The 19,446-nt window shown below is 41.5% G+C and overlaps 1 protein-coding gene across 1 annotated transcript in view; it reads right to left on the bottom strand.

Moving 5' to 3' along the window:
* The window catches only part of B3GLCT (beta 3-glucosyltransferase), a 506,218-nt gene that overhangs the window by 236,913 nt on the left and 249,859 nt on the right, over window positions 1-19,446 (bottom strand). Inside the window, exon 5 of the mRNA XM_073662497.1 lies at window positions 4,849-4,925. Coding sequence (XP_073518598.1) covers window positions 4,849-4,925 — 77 coding nt within the window. The remainder of the gene's footprint in view (window positions 1-4,848; window positions 4,926-19,446) is intronic.

Raw genomic sequence — 19,446 nt, 5'->3', positions numbered from 1 at the left:
CTCTATTATCAGGTCTCAAGGGAGTCCAGTGGAGTGGGTTGGCAGAAATGGTCAGGTCGCTGGGTCAGAATCACAAGTGTAGACATGATAAAATCGGAATTAGAAGAATTGTTCATAAAAAAAGGCAAAACAGGAGTAGACTACAGCTGGTGTTAACCATAATGGTCAACTCCCAGTAGTAAGCCAGGAGTTTCAGTAGAGTGCGGTGCTGTCTCATTGGCAAAGCAGAGAGGTGATTACTCCAGCTGGACAGCACACACACCCATGCTGCCAAAATGGATAGCACTACAGGTCCCAGATACTCTAGTCTCTTTGACAGGACACAGCCTGCGCCACTCACAGATTTAGGTACTAAAGTCTCCTCCATCAACAGCGCCACTCACAGAATTAATAAGGCAGCACTGGTGACAGAAGCAGACATCGTAGAACACGTCTGGGTGGAGATGTAACAATATTGTACAGTTTGACTTGGTCATTCTTGCTGTGTAGAATTTTTAAGCTCACCTCTTGGAGATGGCTTGTCATGGGACAAGAGATGGAGGCTAAATATTAGTCTTTTTGAAAAAATGTAATTAAATCTCTCCCAGTGTAAGAAAAAGGAAGATGGCCAAAATGGCCCAAAGAGGACCAAACTAGATCAATAAAGGAGCATGTCTCACCTGTCCAATTTCTGAGCAAATGAATTCTAATGGCGTCTTGACTTCGTGAAGGACATGGGCAGTGGAAGGTTAGACAAAGTGATGAAGATGAAAATCCAAGACTCGTTTTGTATATTTAAGACAAAGAGATGTAACGTAAATTAAACTAGCGGTGGACGATTAGACCATTAAGACTGGAAGTGAACACCAGGTTACTTTTTTTATGGAAAATATTGGAGTGGGGCATGGTAAGATATGTCAAAACAAATATTTTACAAGTCAATTTCAATGAGGGTAAGATAGTGGGATGGGAAAGGTCTGTCTTACATGTCTAGTTCCACATGTACAGTGAGTACGGAAAGTATTCAGACCGCTTTAAATTTTTCACTCTTTGTTTCATTGCAGCCACTTGGTAAGTTCTAAAAAGTAATTTTTTTTCTCATTAATGTACACTCTGCACCCCATCTTGACGGAAAAAAAGCAGAAATGTAGAAATTTTTGCAAATTTATTAAAAAAGAAAAACTGAAATATCACATGGTCATAAGTATTCAGACCCTTTGCTCAGACACTCATATTTAAGTCACATGCTGTCCATTTCCTTGTGATCCTCCTTGAGATGGTTCTACTCCTTCATTGGAGTCCATCTGTGTTTAATTAAACTGTTAGGACTTGATTTGCAAAGGCACACACCTGTCTATATAAGACCTCACAGCTCACAGTGCATGTCAGACCAAATGAGAATCATGAGCTCAAAGGAACTGCCCAAGGAGCTCAGAGACAGAATTGTGGCAAGGCACAGATCTGGTCAACATTACAAAAGAATTTCTGCGCTACTAAAGGTTCCTAAGAGCCTCCATAATCCTTAAATGGAAGAAGTTTGGGACCACCAGAAGTCTTCCTAGACCTGGCCGTCCAGCCAAACTGAGCAATCATGGGAGAAGAGCCTTGGTGAGAGAGGTAAAGAAGAACCCCATGATCACTGTGGCTGAGCTCCAGAGATGCAGTAGGGAGATGGGAGAAAGTTCCACAAAGTCAACTATCACTGCAGCCCTCCACCAGTCGGGCCTTTATAGCAGAGTGACCTGACGGAAGCCTCTCCTCAGTGCAAGACATATGAAAGCCCACATAGAGTTTGCTCAAAAACACATGAAGGACTCCAAGATTATGAGAAATAAGATTCTCTGGTCTGATGAGACGAAGATAGAACTTTTTGGTGATAATTCTAGGCGGTATGTGTGGAGAAAACCAGGCACTGCTGATCACCTGCCCAATACAATCCAAACAGTGAAACATGGTGGTGGCAGCATCATGCTATGGGGGTGTTTTTCAGCTGCAGGGACAGGACGACTGGTTGCAATTGAAGGAAACATGAATGCGGCCAAGAACAGAGATATCCTGGATGAAAACCTCTTCCAGGGTGATCTGGACCTCAGACTTGGCCGAAGGTTCACCTTCCAACAAGACAATGACCCTAAACATACAGCTAAAATAACAAAGGAGTGGCTTCACAACAGCTCTATGACCATTGTTGACTGGCCCAGCCAGAGCCCTGACCTACACCCAATTGAGCATCTCTGGAGAGACCTGAAAATGGCTGTCCACCAACGTTCACCATCCAAGCTGACTGAACTGGAAAGGATCTGCAAGGAAGAATGGCAGAGAATCCCCAAATCCAGGTGTGAAAAACTTGTTGCATCATTCCCAAGAAGACTCGTGGCTGTACTAGTTCAAAAAGATGCTTCTACTCAATACCGAGCAAAGGGACTGAATACTTATGACCATGTGATATTTCAGTTTTTCTTTTTTAATAAATTTGCAAAAATTTCTACATTTCTGTTTTTTTTCTGTCAAGATGGGGTGCAGAATGTACTTTAACGAGAAAAAAAATGAACTTTTAAAAATTCACCAAATTCCTGGAATGAAACAAAGAATGAAAAATTTAAAGGGATCTCAATACTTTCCGTACCCACTGTATGTGTTTTAGACACAAGCTCTGACACGCTCTACAATGGGATGGAGCCAAATCAGGAAATAAAGTGGTAAGGCAGAAAAAGAATTTCTGCCTAATTTGTGCCATCAAATGCCAACACTTGACTTAAATTAATGGCCCAAAGTAAGCCAACTAATAGGTGGTGTAAACATAGACTAGACAGCCTTAAGACATGCCAGATGTATCAAACAGCGTGATGCTCTGATTAATGTGGCGCATCTTAAAATTGCAGGGCCTAACTTGGCGCTGGGTCTAACTTGGCGCTGGGTCTAACTTGGCGCTGGGTCTAACTTGGCACTGTATAAAAGAAAACCAGCTTTAGTAAATCAAAACTCATCAGGTTAGAAAGTAGATATTCACTGTAAGCTTTCCCTGCAGAGGAATTTTATGTTCATACATTTACACTTCTGCCAAGTACATTATTCTCCGCATATATCTTTTGCATGGAACAAGATGCATGACAAAAATAAGATAGACATGTTATGCAGAAGGATTTATCTGCCAACTATTTCCACAGCAGTTACATAAATTCAGCACAAGTTATTACACGATCTGATATAAATTATCATCTCCAGCCAGGATGTAGAATTTCACAGAATTACAAAAAGCTAGTGGAGTCTGACATTTTCTCAAGGCAACTGTGAAAGTAAAATTATCTTACTTTCCTTATCTTGCAAGAGGCTATGCAGTTTTACATACTTAAGAGATAGGATAGGATTTTAACAAGTCTACTTTCTTAGGTAAGAGGCTGGAGTCTAGCACCAGAAACATTTAGAATTCATACAACGCACATTTTTAACAAGGCTTCTGAGTATATAGATATACATTTCCTCTTTACTACTCATGTTGGAGGCTTGAAGAGCTGTGTTCTTTTTCTTAGTTCCATTTTAGGAATATTGGAATTGGGATCGGCAACGACTACATGCACACCGGACTGAAAGACTACAAGTGTCAGCAAAAAGTCTATGTAGAGAGGCCAAAATATCTTGAGAACCTTTTGATTCTTAGATGTTAATAACAATATTGAGATAAAACCGCTTATCATACTGTGCCCATTTGTGTGTTGAGAGTCTCGGTAGTGTGATCTTAGATATATTTTACATTTAAAGAAACTGTGAACTTTCCTTTCTCAATTTGCCACTCCATGACATTTGAGTATACCAGGTTTTAACTCCTTCCTTACATAGGCTGTACTGATTAATCCTATGTGGGTAAATGAAGTTTACTTAGGAGCAGAGCGCTCTCCAGACATGACGGGTATCATCTGTATTACACAGCCAGAACCTGCCTCTAACAGCAGCCGCCGAAGCAAGGTCCGATCAAAGCAGTTTAGCCCGTTAATGGTCATTCTCTTGAGTAGCTCACAACTCTACAGTCTCCTTACTTCTTGATTTTTGGCCGGGTGGGCACAACTACTTTAGTGACAGCTCTGGTGAGAAGATGAGCGGTAATATTACTAGAACTATAAAGATCAGCACAAGATCTGCTGTAACACAATCAGCTGTCGGGTTTGTTCTGGGTTGTACACTGCTATCATTGTATCTGCGTGTAGAGAAAACAAGGCATTTGAACAAGAACACTGCTCGAGACAGTAAGAGCCCTGATACTAGGGACCGTTAGATTGTGATTACGCAGAACTGATAAGACCAGTTCGGCATGAGCTGAGCGTGAGAGGGAGGAAGGCGAGTAGCTAACTGCTGTATAGAAATCAATGGGCTGGAGAGAGGTGGCTGGGATTTTAAGAGTTAACTCCTCTCTTGGAATGTAATTCCTGCGCACTCTTGGCCAGGGCCTGGGCAGGCTTTGGTGGTCGATCTCTTTGGGAACATAACGTCAAATAAAAACTCTCACAGCAAAATAAAGAAAGCAGAAACAAACATGGAATCAATTGTAAACTTGCTTATTTTCATGCTAACGAATGAAAGCAATAACTTGAGAACACCCCTTTAAAGGCATTTAAGGTGCACAATCAAGAAGGAGCATCAATTGACCCCACTCAACAAGATTGAAAGATGCCAATGGATTGATATGTTGAAACTCAACTCATGTGAAGCTTAACCGAAGGCTTGGCTTCAAAGGAAACAACCCATTTCCTTATAAATTTAAATACTAGTATTGCACTATATAGAACAAACAAATCACAGGTTCAAGTTCAGTTATATAAAAATATAGTAGCAATTTACCTAACACAGTCAAAGATAGTTCCATGTAACACTTACTATGGTATGACAGGGAGTATGGTCCATGCACCCTCATTTTCAGCAACCTCATGAAGCATCAGCACTTTGGGTAATTTCTAAAAAATGTAAAATATACAAGAGTAAATGACATATTACTAGAGTTAGACATAGAAAGCCAGCCAGACAAACATTTTAGCATAATAGTCTACATTACTCCACTAGATAATGTTCCAAAATTTCCAGTGACGTCTCTAAATCATTGTTATTGCACCTTCTGCAGCACCACACTTTGAGATTACACCTGAATCTACACCCTACAACTTTAGAAATTAATTTTTTTTCCTAGATTTAGCATTAACTTAAGTCTTTTCTACATCTGATTGTTGGTACATTAAAGGGAGTGATATTACTTTATGCAGTCTGCCTGGGCAGAGAAATCATCTAGAGCTTTAGATCTGTTGGTTTATGCAGAAACACAAAAAAGTTGAGCGTTGAACTAACTTATACAACCCCTGGCAAAAATTATGGAATCACCGGGCTCGGAGGATGTTCATTCAGTTGTTTAATGTCGTTGAAAAAAAGAAGATCACAGACATGGAACAAAACTAAAGTAATTTGAAATGGCAACTTTAGGGCTTCAAGAAACACTAAAAGAAATCAAGATAAAAAAAGTGGTACTCATTAAGGGTAATTTTTTTCAGACCAAGCAGAGGGAAAAAATTATGGAATCACTCAATTCTGAGGAAAGAATTATGGAATCATGAAAAACAAACACATAAAAGAACACTCCAATACATCACTAGTATTTTGTTGTTGTCTGTGATCTGCTTTTTTTCAACAACATTAAACAACTGAAAGAACATCCTCCGAGCCCGGTGATTCCATAATTTTTGCTAGGGGTTGTACGTAGTAAATTACAAGTCCATTACTATTTGATCTGGCCAGTATCTGGAAATTGTGTTAAAATCCACAATAGGTAGTCATTAAAATGGAGATCCAATTTATGAAAGAAAACGGCACCAACATATCATCAGTTAAAGAGAATACCTGTTGTTTAAGAGCATACCTTCGCAATTATTCAAAAGGTGGTGCAAGAAAAACATTCACAAATTCAAACGATCTATAGAAAAATCAGCACCCACCTTTCAATCAAAAACAGCGTCCTCTATCTCAAGTACTTGGACCTTCAGGTGGCTGTAGTCCTGATTCATCTCCCCGCTCCCCCGGCTTCTCTAGGGGGATTGTCCCACCATGTGAGATAGAGAACACTATTTTTGATTGAATGGTGGGTGCTGATTTTTCTATCGATCATTAAATTGGAGATATCACCGTTTACAATACAATATGTAAAATCTGCTGCAAAATTTGGAAGAAAACAGTGACAAAATAGAGCACTCTGCAGATTTTACAAAAACAGTAACTGGATTAATTGACTTATAGACCCTTGACTATCGCAATGGATAGATTTTTCTACCAAAAGTGGAGAAATTTACTTATTATCCTTTTAGGTTTTACATCCATAGCTACACAGTGCGAATGTACCTTAATGGCTTTATGTTTGCTGGTCTAGCAGAACAGGCAGATACAGTGGGGATAATAAGTATTTGATACACTGCCGATTTTGCACGTTTTCCCACCTACAAAGAATGAAGAGGTCTGTAATTTTTATCGTAGGTGCACTTTACCTGTGAGAGACAGAATCTAAAAATAAAAACCAGAAAATCACACTATTTTTACATAATTAAATTGCATTTTATTGCAAGAAATAAGTATTTGATCACCTACCAACCAGCAAGAATTCTAGCTCTCACAGACATGTTCATTTTTCTTTATGAAGCCCTCCTACTCTGAACACGTTACATGTATAAAAGACACCTGTCCACACATAATCACACTCAAACCTCTCCATCACGGCCAAGACCAAAGAGCTGTCTAAGGACACCACGGACAAAATTGTAGACCTTCATAAGGTTGGGATGGGCTACATGACAATAGCCAAGCAGCTTGGTGAGAAGGTAACAACTGTTGGTGCAATTATTAGAAAATGGAAGAAACACAAGATGACTGTCAATCTTCCTCAGTCTGAGGCTCCATGCAAGATCTCGCCTTGTGGGGTAAGAATGATTCTGAGAAAGGTCAGGAATCAGCCCAGAACTACACGGGAGGACCTGGTGAACGACCTGAAGAGAGCTGGGACCACAGTCTCAAACATTACTGTTAGTAATACACTACGCCGTCATGGATTAAAATCCTGCAGCACGCAAGGTCCCACTGCTCACGCCAGCACATGTCCAGGCCCGTTTGAAGTTCATCAATGACCATCTGAGTGATCAAGAGGAGGTATTCGAGAAGGTCATGTGGTCAGATGAGACCAAAATAGAACCTATTGGTATCAACTACACTCGCCGTGTTTGGAGGAAGAAAGAGGAGTACAACCCCAAGAACACCGTCCCAACCATGAAGCATGGTATTAGAATCATCATACTTTGGGGGTGCTTTTCTGCAAAGGGGACAGGACGACTGCACCGTATTGAATGGAGGATGGATGGGGTCATGCATCGCAAGATTTTGGCCAACAACCTCCTTCCCTCAGTAAATAAGCATTGAAGATGGGTCGTGGCTAGGTCTTCCAGCATGACAATGATCCAAAACATACAGCTAAGGCAACTAAGGAGTGGCTCCGTAAGAAGTATTTCAAAGTCCTGGAGTGGCCTAACCAGGCTCCAGACCTGAACCCAATAGAAAATCTTTGGAGGGAGATGAAGCTCAATGCTGCCCAGTGACAGCCCCGAAACCTGAAAGATCTGGAGAAGATCTGTTTGGAGGAGTGGGCCAAAATCCCTGCTGCAGTGTGTGCAAACTTGGTCAAGAACTACAGGAAACGTCTGACCTCTGTAACTGCAAACAAAGGTTTCTGTACCAAATATTTAGCTCTGTTTTTTTGTATCAAATACTTATTTCATGCAATAAAATTCATTATATAGAAATCATACAATGTAATTTTCAGATTTTTTTTTAAGATTCTGTCTCTCACAGGTGAAGTGTATCTACCATAAAAATTACAGATCTCTCCATTCTTTGTAGGTGAGAAAACTTACAAAATCGGCAGTGAATCAAATACTTATTTGCACCACTGCAGTTGCTAGTTAGTTCATAGGTCCATAGTAAGAAAATATATATATATATATATATATATATATATATATATATATATATATATATATATACATATACACACATTAGTCCCGAAAAGTCTAGTTATTGGGTTCAAGCCAAACCTCACAGGGTCTGGACACCCTGACATGGAAAATGATTTTTACTTATGCTGTTTAATAGGACTTTCAGTCGGCAATCTTTACTCCTTCATTCATTCCCAGACACCCTTGATATGTAATTTGCAGCCTGATCCAAGTTTCAGATTTTTATCTTGTAGGAGTTTCTCTGCCAGTAATATAGGCTCTATGTGAGATCTGTGTGAATCAATGGTGCTATTGTCTTCATTAGCACCTACTTCAGCACAGCTTCTATCCTGCACTTTTATCTATTAATGTGCTTTTCCATCTATTTATTTCCATTTCTATAGCATGCTTTCTCTGCCCTCCCCGAGACTGTACACGTTCTCTCTCATGTCCACATTAAGATGATTTGCACACAAACCTCTCCTTTTCTCTAAGGCTATCTCTAAGGACTCGTTCACATGACCATATTTTCTCTGCGAGTGCTGAATATAAAAAAAATGGACATTACATGTTGTTATTCAATGAGGCAGTTCAGACGAGTACATTTTTTCACAAATCGAATCTGCGTGTGAAAAAAAACACAGTATGCACTAGTTTCTTCCATAAATCGGATGAGACTTGCCCATTCAAGGCTATGGGTGCGCAAAAAAAAATGGATTCCATTTGTACAGCATCTGATTTTTATGGATACATAGCAATTCTTTAACATAGGAAACTGTCACGCAAGGTGAGGGAAGAAACAAGTGAACAACAATGGGAAGAGGGGGCAAGGGAGCCCAACAACTAGGGGGAGTGGAGACCCCTAGGCAGATCTAAAATCACCCTGACACTACCCTATCGTCCCTATATAGATTCCGCACCTATCGCCGAGTAGGAAACCTAATCCCGGAAAGTTCCTAGAGCTAGGCCCTAGGTAAGGAGGGGACGGGGTGAACACTAGTCAGGTCCCACTGTAACTAAAGACAACAAGATAAAAAAAACAAAGGGAATACACTTAGCTTGAGAAGACACCTGAGAAATAACGCCAACAGTCCTCCAAGGGAAGTCCAAGAAGAAACTAGCCGACTACTAGTACTCCAGGCATGGACAGAGGAACATAGAACTATCACTGGCGACTCTGTGGAGACACAGAGTTTTAAACTACCAAGCAAGGGTGTGTCAATTAGCAGCAGGAGGTTGAATAAGATTGAATAAGAATAATAAGCCCCAAAAAAAAAATGTCTGAGTTTTCTGGATGAAACAGACGATTTTTTTTATACAGTCGTGTGAACCTACCTTAACACTAAAAAAAAGGGAAGGCTAGAAGCGAGAGATGCAAACTAGGAGTTCTGATAGATTTGTACCATTTTTGGAAAGCACTGAGCTAGATGAAGGATTAACAGACATCTGCAGCAACAAATCTGTAGACATTTTTAATGAAGGCTATTAAGAAAGTTGCTCTACTTTGCATTTAAACAGCAAATGAACAATTAAAATACATTCTATGCAAAGGTTTATATAGCTTTTAAGACGGTGGTTTATCTCCAGTAATCCAAGTATATCACACAACAATACTTACACAACGGGTATGCTGAAGGCGACGAAAGATGGAGAATTTTGGCAGGTTCCTCACTGACCAATAGCAAAAAAAAATCCTGCAGAGCCACCATTTATTTGGATGCCCTAATTTTCTACAGAAGGCTCCTATTATACGTGGTTTGTATATATTTCCTAAGAATACCTTGTACCTTGCTACTTCATTTACCTATTCACTTTCCCTTATACTTCACAAAGTTGCCTTTAATATTCTGGTTTCAAAAAAATGACCTAGAAAAGAGGCCATGTTTATAGGTAACGTACATGCAATACTTTTTTTCCTTTCTTTAATATGGGGTGAAACTTGCCACTTCTGAACTACTGCTTTATGTCAAGTAGATTTATTTTAGTTAATTTACTTTTTTTTTGTAGGACGTAATAACTGCCTCGTAAATGGGCCAAGGCATTGCTCGATTACCTTTCTCTACAAAAACACATCAAGAGTGGTAGGAGCTGGGAGCTTTTCTTCACGGTCACTTTGATCTAAGAAGTCTAGAACAAGGATATCTCAGCAGCAACAAAAAAAAGCCTAACTTCTTGTAATATTGGATTTCTTCCTAATTAAATGCATAATTTGATATTGGAGTTAATACTAGAATAAACTTAACTTTTTAAGGATTAATCTTAGAGAAAACAAATGAAATCATATTAGTCAATTAAGCTTTTAAAATGAGTTAAAGGGAATCTGTTTTACCAATTATATACTCATGTGAATGTATCAAGACAATTGACATAACTTCCCCTAAAAACTATTATTAATTCAATTTAAATATATATAATATATAAATATAAAGACTCAGTAAATATATCAATTTCCTTCAATATCCTTATACGAATATAAAAAGTGTCCAATCACAAAAATGGTCCAAAAAATTCTGTTTAGGGTAAATGAATGGGAGAGCACGGGAAAAGGGATGGGGCAATTATCCCTAATTCTGACACCTACCTAACTGTGGAAGTTGGCACCCTAAATCAGCAAAAGTGGCACCACCGCTCCTCGTCGGCTGGCCCTGATCTATCTATGGGGTAGGCTAAGCTAAACGTGATTACCTTTCAAGACCAAACCTATAAACATATTTTTCATGGATATGATAAGGTGGTGCAGCATAAATACGCAATCCAAGATGTCATACTATGCCCAAAAGGCTCTAGAAATAAAGATTTCCATAAGACAACCTAACTAGGATATGGGGGATGGCACTACAAATGGGGGCTGATAGTGCTCCTACTCCCTATCAACCGGACCTAGTAGGCCCAGGACTATATACAATTAGATTGAAAGAGATGGATATTATAGTTGTTGATAAATATCCATTTGAAAAAATATATACTACTTATGTGATATAACATGCAACTACCAATTGTAATTGTAACAATAGAACTCCAGCTATAATGATTATAGGAAGTTTCGCCCCCAGCAGTTCGCCCCCAGCAATTTTCCCCCAGGTACATTTCGCCCCCAGGAAGATTCGCCCCCGCACATTTTGTCCCCGCACGTTACGCCCCTGGACGTTTCGAACTGGGGGCGATATGTGTGGGGGTGAGATGTGCGGGGGCAAAACATCCTGGGGGCCAAATGCTGGGGACGAAATGTGCGGGGACAAAATGTACCCGGTGGCGAAATGTACCTGGGGGCGAACCATCCAATTCCCAGATATAATATACTGCTAGTAAAGGGCAAATATATTATCCTTCATAAGATAGGTGCAGGATCTGTCTTAAAATGTAATATATAATTTGACAGATCGGACCATCATTATTAAGATTATAATCAAAGGCAGGAATTTCCTCAGACATCTTAAAAGCCACTTAAAGGGAACCCGTCATGTCCTTTGTTTTACCTAAACTGCCCCCATTGCTTTGTTAGTGATGCAATGTGCATCACCAACACACTTTTTCCATTAAAACCAGTGCTAATATGTGTAAAAACCACTTTATATAATTATATATCATACCTGCTCGTTTAGTCATAGGAGTGTGATTCATCGCATTTAGTCAGGTTTGTCGCGGCTCACACCATTTGAATTTGTTCCTTGGGTTTGCGCTGACGTCACTAGTATCAAAGTTTAAAACCCGCGCTTGCGAAGTGTATCATGGCCAGCCACGCATGAGCCGTGACAAGCAGCTCCGGACGCACACAGTGAAGCTGGGAACTACACACAGCTTCACTGCGCATGCGCGGGAGCCACTCGTCACAGCGCATGCGCGGCTTCCAGATCGACAATGCGCAAACACGGCTGGCCAAGACATACTGCACAAGCGCGGCTGGCCATGAAGCACAGCGCAAGCGCAGGATTTAAGCTCAGATACTAGTGAAGTCAGCGCAAGCCCAGGAACAGAATTCAAATGGCGTGAGTGGCGACAACCATGACTAAATGTGAGGAATCACACTCCTAAGACTAAACGAGCAGGTATGATATAAACATATAAAGTGTTTTTTACACACATTAGCAACGATTTTAATGAAAAAAGTGTGTTGGTTATCCACATTGCATCACTAACAACGCAATGGGGTCAGTTTAGATACTACAAAGGACATGACAGGCTCCCTTTAAATATACAGGTGTCCTGAAAATCAAAAAGATCCACCAATATATGTGTGATAATTCCTTCATACAGTCTACATATAGGATGTATCAAAAATAAGCTTATATGTTCACATGGTGTGCCTCAATGCGTTTCACCTTGTCTGGTGTAAGGTTCATCAGGAGCTCATGCTGAAGGATGTTGCCCAGAGGAGTACACGTCTGCGCTTCAAAGCAGCTCTCTTGGTATCTGACCCCGGACCTGTTGACTACCCAGGCTCATGGCTTTCCGTGAGTAATGAATAGTGTCACACAAACTGCAAACAATTGCATTCCTATATATGAAAAGTACACTGCTCAAAAACATAAAGGAAACACTCAAATAACACATCCTAGATCTGAATGAATGAAATATTCTCATTGAATACTTTTTCTGTACAAAGTTGAATGTGCTGACAACAAAATCACACAAAAATCATCAATGGAAATCAAATTTATTAACCAATGGAGGCCTGGATTTGGAGTCACCCCCAAAATTAAAGTGGAAAAACACACTACAGGCTGATCCAACTTTGATGTAATGTCCTTAAAACAAGTCAAAATGAGGCTCAGTATTGTGTGTGGCCTCCACGTGCCTGTATGACCTCCCTACAATGCCTGGGTATGATCCTGATGAGGTGGCGGATGGTCTCCAGTGGGATCTCCTCCCAGACCTGGACTAAAGCATCCGCCAACTCCTGGACAGTCTGTGGTGCAACGTGATGTTGGTGGATGGAGCGACACATGATGTTGCTCAATCGGATTCAGGTCTGGTGAACGGGCGGGCCAGTCCATAGCTTCAATGCCTTCATCTTGCAGGAACTGCTGACACACTCCAGCCACATGAGGTCTGGCATTGTCCTGCATTAGGAGGAACCCAGGGTCAACCCCACCAGCATATGGTCTCACAAGGGATCTGAGGGTATCATCTCGGTACCTAATGGCAGTCAGGCTATTTCTGGCGAGCACATGGATAGCTGTGCGGCCCTCCAAAGAAATGCCACCCCACACCATTACTGACCCACTGCCAAACCGGTCATGCTGAAGGATGTTGCAGGCAGCAGATCGCTCTCCACGGCGTCTCCAGACTCTGTCACGTCTGTCACATGTGCTCAGTTTGAACCTGCTTTCATCTGTGAAAAGCACAGGGCGTCAGTGGCGACTTTGCCAATCCTGGTGTTCTATAGCAAATGCCAAGCGACCTGCACTGTGTTGGGCTGTGAGCACAACCCCCATCTGTGGACGTCGGGCCCTCATACCACCTTCATGGAGTCAGTTTCTAACGGTTTGTGCAGACACATGCACATTTGTGGCCTGCTGGAGGTCAATTTTCAGAGCTCTGGCAGTGCTCCTCCTGTTCCTCCTGTTCCTCCTTGCACAAAGGCGGAGGTAGCGGTCCTGCTGCTGGGTTGTTGCCCTCCTACGGCCCCCTCCACCTCTCCTGGTGTACTGGCCTGTCTCCTGGTAGCGCCTCCAGCCTCTGGACACTACGCTGACAGACATAGCAAACCTTCTTGCCACAGCTCGCATTGATGTGCCATCCTGGATGAGCTGCACTACCTGAGCAACTTCTATGGGTTGTAGAGTCTGTCTCATGCTACCACGAGTGTGAAAGCACAACCAACATTCAAAAGTGACCAAAACATCAGCCAGAAAGCATTGGTACGGAGATGTGGTCTGTGGTTCCCACCTGCAGAACCACTCCTTTATTGAGGGTGTCTTGATAATTGCCAATAATTTCCATCTATTGTCTATTCTATTTGCACAACAGCATGTGAAATTGATTGTCAATCAGTGTTGCTTCCTAAGTGGACAGTTTGATTTCACAGAAGTTTGATTTACTTGGAGTTATATTCTGTTTAAGTGTTCCCTTTATTTTTTTGAGCAGTGTATATCAATCACCTTCTATTCATTTTCTATCATAAGTAATTACTGTTTTAATCCATGATAAAGTAAGGGCTCTGGATGGTACAGAGCACAGAGCATTTAAAGAGCCACTGCCTCTCTGGGTTGTTTTATCCCCTACCACCAGGGTCTTCAGCTTGATTGATGGCTCACAGTCTGTGTGAAATCACTCTCAGGACTCAGGCAAGAAAATCAGACTGTAAGCTATTAATCAAGCTAAATTGTTTAGAGCTGGGCTGAGAAAAATATTGAGAAGGCGATAGCTTGGGAATGCACAGAGCATCAACAACTCATTTGCATGTGAATGAAAACACTAATTACTCAGAAATGCAGCAGTAGATAGAAGAAATAAAGGTGTCAATAGACTTACATTTCAAGGACCTGCATGCCCATATATCAGGATGGGGAGGTGATCTTACTGACAGAATATTTTTAAGGAGAACCTGAAAGGAAATTCATGCTGCCTGAACCACAGACGGCATGAAAAAGGCACAGACTCAGTTATTGGAGTCATGCATGTTCTACTCAAATGCTGTAGCATTTCAAAGAACATATACTGTACTTTGAAAATGTGCATCTCATTGAGTTTTTAAGGAACCGGAATACAAGGGCTTCTCCACCTTACCCCCCAATCCTTACATTGAAAGGTCTTTCCCTATTGTGTATACACACATAGGAAGAGAACTGTCAGTCATAGGGAATGGGGTGGGGAGAAGCTGCCGAGAACCTGCCTCTTGGACTACTTGTCTGGGATATGCTGGAGTATTCTTGCCAAACAGAACAAGACTGTTGGAAAAATATGTACAAAACTAAAGTAGTGGAAAAGAGATGACTTGCAAAGACAATCACCGCTCATATGCCCTATTAAAGCATATGGATAACACAGGGGAGACTTTGTTCTGGTAGACCTAATCTGTCCATGTATTACATTATCAGCTAGTCATTTGAATGTCTGCCATTGGTGTGGCTGGGTGCAGTTTTCCCTTTAGAAGTGAGATCTGCAGAGATCATTGATGATTACTGACGTCTGTGATAATGGCATATTGGCAATTGGATGTATGACATGGATGTGTGAAGTTATTATACTTATGGATCTGTACAAGTATTAGCTTCACAGTTGGAATCTTTGGAAAGAATTTGCAAACTCAGTAGATAATTGGCCAAAATTCTAGCAAATTTATTATTTTACAGCACATGAGCTGGGTAATAAAAAGTTCTTTCACAAGCCTTACACATTCAACGTTAGCGGATTTTATGAGTCTCAGAAGCAGAGCTCACCAAATCTGTTACGTGTGAAGCCATCCTTTCTAATAAACATTTCAGTGCGAAAACGTTACAACCGATCTACAAGTGATCTTCCAAGCATGTTTGCAAATTAGAACCAGGTCTGCAATCTCCTGAAATGCCCTTGGACTTGGCCACTTCCCCGGTAGTTCTAAATATTATCGGAGACACCTACTAAATTTATATGCCTTCGGATATGGGCAAAGGAACAAAAAGAAAGTGAGGATCATGCAGAAGTATTTGTTTATGTAAACCACATTTTACATGTTAACGTCACATTTATAAAAGGAGACACAATCACAAAATAAAATGTAATCCACCTGGCAGTCTGTATACCACATGAGATAAATATGTGATGTCGTGATTGGGTGACTAAAACCGCCATATATTTCAACACAATTGCACATCTTGGACAAATGCTCTTGTTTTCACAGACAGAGATTTAATGCATCTACAAAAAAAAAAAGCTCCTCATGTTTTTTCCCCCATTTTCCCTTTCTCTCCCCCCAAAAAATAAAAATAAATGAAAGCAAATCAATAAATATGTTCTCCAAAATACAATACATAGCGCAATAAACAAGCCCTCATGCCGCCACCTCGACAGAAAAAAAAAAAATAGTGTTATGTCTACTGAAAGTGCAAAGTAAAAATCCTTATCATAGAGTGAATCTATTTAGTAGTTTCCCATATTATCACTTAAAAAGGGTTTTCTCACGAACAAAAGTCATAAGTTACTTACCGGTAACAGGAGTTTTCGGAGACCATGACAGCACCACAAGAGAGGGGATCTGCCCACCAAAGACAGGAAACCTACAGGCTTAAAAGGGGTGGACCTCTCTTCTCGCCTCAGTTTGGATTACAGAGCATTGAGAGGACCATCAGGTAAGTAACTTATGACTATCGGTCGACCATGACAGCACCACGAGAGAATTGCAGAGATGAAGAAGTTTATGGAGGGACTACAGCTTGGAGCACCCTTCTCCCGGAAGTGAGATCAGACAAAACACCCGAATGCAGTCTATAGTGCCTATAGAAGGTAGACGGAGAAGACTAGGTAGCAGCCTTACATACGTCTTCTATCAAGACACCCGTCTTCTCCGCCCAGGAGGTCGTCACTGTCCGGGTGGAGTGAGCCTTCAATTCTTGTGGTATTTCCTCGCCGCTGGATGTATAAGCTAGGGAAATAGCCTCCCTCATCCATCTAGCTATGGTGGACTTTGTGACCTTAGAGCCTTTCCTAACACCTTGGTAGGATATAAATAACGAACTGTCTTTTCTAAACTCTTTGGTGACCAAGAGGTACCTAATTACACATCTCCTTACATCTAGTGTATGAAACTCTTCTTTCCGGTTACCTGGATTAGGGCAGAAGGAGGGTAGGACTACTTCTTGGAGTCTGTGAAAACGGGTAGCTACTTTAGGGAGATAGGCGGGATCAGGTTTAAGAATTATTTTATCATCCAGGATCTGAGTGAAGGGCAAGGCTGAAGACAGGGCATGAATATCACTAACTCTCCTAGCAGATGTTAAAGCTATCAGAAGCGCTGTTTTAAGGGAGAGGGACTTAAGAGTGGCTAACTCTATTGGCTCAAAGGGTGGACCCAGTTAAGGCTTTAAGAACCAAATTTAGATCCCAGGGTACCAATTTGCTTTTGAAAATGGACCTGGACCTAAAGGCGACTTTAATGAAACGAGAAATCCAATAATTACTCGCCAGAACACAGCTATATAGGGCACCTAAGGCGGACACCTGAACCTTCAGGGTGCTAGTGGCTAGCCCTAACGCAAGACCTTTTTGCAGAAATTCTAGAATTTTACTTATTGGAGTCTCTTCACCAACTCTGGAACCGGAAAAAGATAAATACTTCTTCCAGGTTCTCGCATAAATTCTGGTTGTAATAGGCTTACGGCTACACATTAAGGTTGTCACTAAGCCTTGGGAGAATCCCTTTTTTCTTAATAGCTCCCCTTCAAGTTCCATACCGTCAAGTGGAGGACAGACACTTGAGGATGGACTATTGGACCTTGGAAGAGGAGATCCGGAACTTCTGTTAGAACCCAAGGATCTGACATAGACATGCTCCTGAGGCATGAGAACCAGGGCCTCCTGGGCCAAAAGGGTGCGACCAGCAGAACTCTCGCCTTGATCTTCCTGATAACCATAGGAAGAAGGGTTAACGGGTGAAAGGCATAGGCTAGGCTGAACCCCCAAGGTATCTGGAGAGCATCTACTCGGATTTTCTTTGGGATCCAGGGAACAGAAGAGCTGAGTTTTCCGATTTAACTTTGTAGCAAACAAGTCAACTACTGGAGTTCCCCATCTTTGGACAATTTAGGATAAAATGTCCTGATTTAGTTCCCATTCCCCCTGTCTCAGGGTATAGAGGCTTAAGTAGTCTGCCCTTGAATTTTCTTTTCGCTTTATATGAAGGGCTGTTAGGGAACGAAGATGGCATTCGAGACCTGAAAGAGATGATCTGCCATTCTCATCAGAGATCTTGATCGTGTACCCCCTTGATGGTTCACGTAATATACTGCAATTTTATTATCAGAGAAAACCTTTACGTCACGATTTTGAAGAAAAACTAGAAAATAATTGACTGCCCTGTCTATCGCTAACAACTCTTTAGCGTTTGAAGAGAGACTCTTTTCCGAATTAGTACATGACCCCTGGGTTACCATATCTCCAAGATGAGCCCCCCACCCACTGGAACTGGCATCGGTAGTAATTGTTCAGGTTGTTCTAAAAACCCAGGGGACCCCTCTGGATAAGTTCATTTCATTATCCCACCACTGTAAGGATTCAACTGACCGGGGAGACCAGGAAAATCTCCCCTCCAAGCGCCCCTTCAACATAACTTCATTATGCAGTACATCCCATTGTAAAACCCTGAGTGATATTGAGCCCACAGAACCCCGGGAAGGCAAGATGTCAGGGTACCTAACAGGGACATCACAGCTCTTAGGGACATGACTGGGTTTGACACTGCCCTTCTGACTTGATTCCTGATTCTTAGTTTTTCGGCTCCAGGGAGGTAACATGTCTGAGAATATGAATCCAGTATAACACCTAAGAATTGCTGAACTTTTGTGGCCGTTAACCTAGATTTATTTAAATTGAGGACCTTACTACATTGAAGGGCAGAGTTACCAACTATCAGAAAATCATCCAGATAAGGGATAATTAAGGTGTCATGCTCTCTAACATGAGCCATTACCTCTGCAACGATTTTGGTAAATACCTGGGGGGCTATGGCTAAACCGAACGGCAGGGCCCAATATTGAAAGTGCTTGATGACCCCATCTATAACCACGGCCACTCTAAGATATTTCTGATAATCTGAATGGATAGGTACATGGTGATAGGCATCTTTCAAATCCAAAACTACCATGTAACAATCTGGAAACAACAATTTTATTGTCGACCTTATCGATTCTATTTTGAAGGTGGGGATTAACAGGAATTTATTCAGGGCTTTTAAATTTATAATACACCTGAAAGAACCGTCCAGCTTAGAGACCAGAAAGATAGGGGAGTAAAATCCCAACCCCCTTTCGGACGCCGGGACCCCCACCAAGACTGCTTTTTGAACAAGGTTCAGAACTTCTTCCTGAAGAGCAGGTTGTTCTGATATACTGGAACGCACCGGGGTCAAGATAAACCTTCCACGAGGAACTGCTTGGAACTGGAATCTCAGACCCGAACCTATCAGATTAAGGATCCAGTTACTGGCTGAAATCTTTGTCCAGGCAGGTAAGAAGACCGTCAGCCTCCCCCCCTACCTGGGCTACGAGTCATTGACTCAATTTCCGGGCCTCCCGAGTGGAAGAAGACGTACTGAACAGAAGACCTCTACCTTTTAGCTTACGGTTTTCCCATTTATCTTGGTCTCTCTGTGGCCTTTTACGCACAAATCTTCTCCTGCGAAAAGACCGCTTATAGGCAGACATGGACAGGCTAGGGAAACCTTTCTTCCTGTCACTTGCTTTGACTAGGATTTCATCCAGGACTGGACCGAAGAGATGTTCCCCTTCGCAAGGTATAGCACAGTGTCTAGTTCTAGCCTGGA

Source organism: Phyllobates terribilis, unplaced genomic scaffold (genome assembly GCF_046119375.1).
Source record: "Phyllobates terribilis strain yellow unplaced genomic scaffold, ASM4611937v1 Scaffold_2__4_contigs__length_985480577, whole genome shotgun sequence".
Classification (NCBI taxonomy): domain Eukaryota; kingdom Metazoa; phylum Chordata; class Amphibia; order Anura; family Dendrobatidae; genus Phyllobates; species Phyllobates terribilis.
This window is presented reverse-complemented; position numbering and strand designations above follow the sequence as displayed.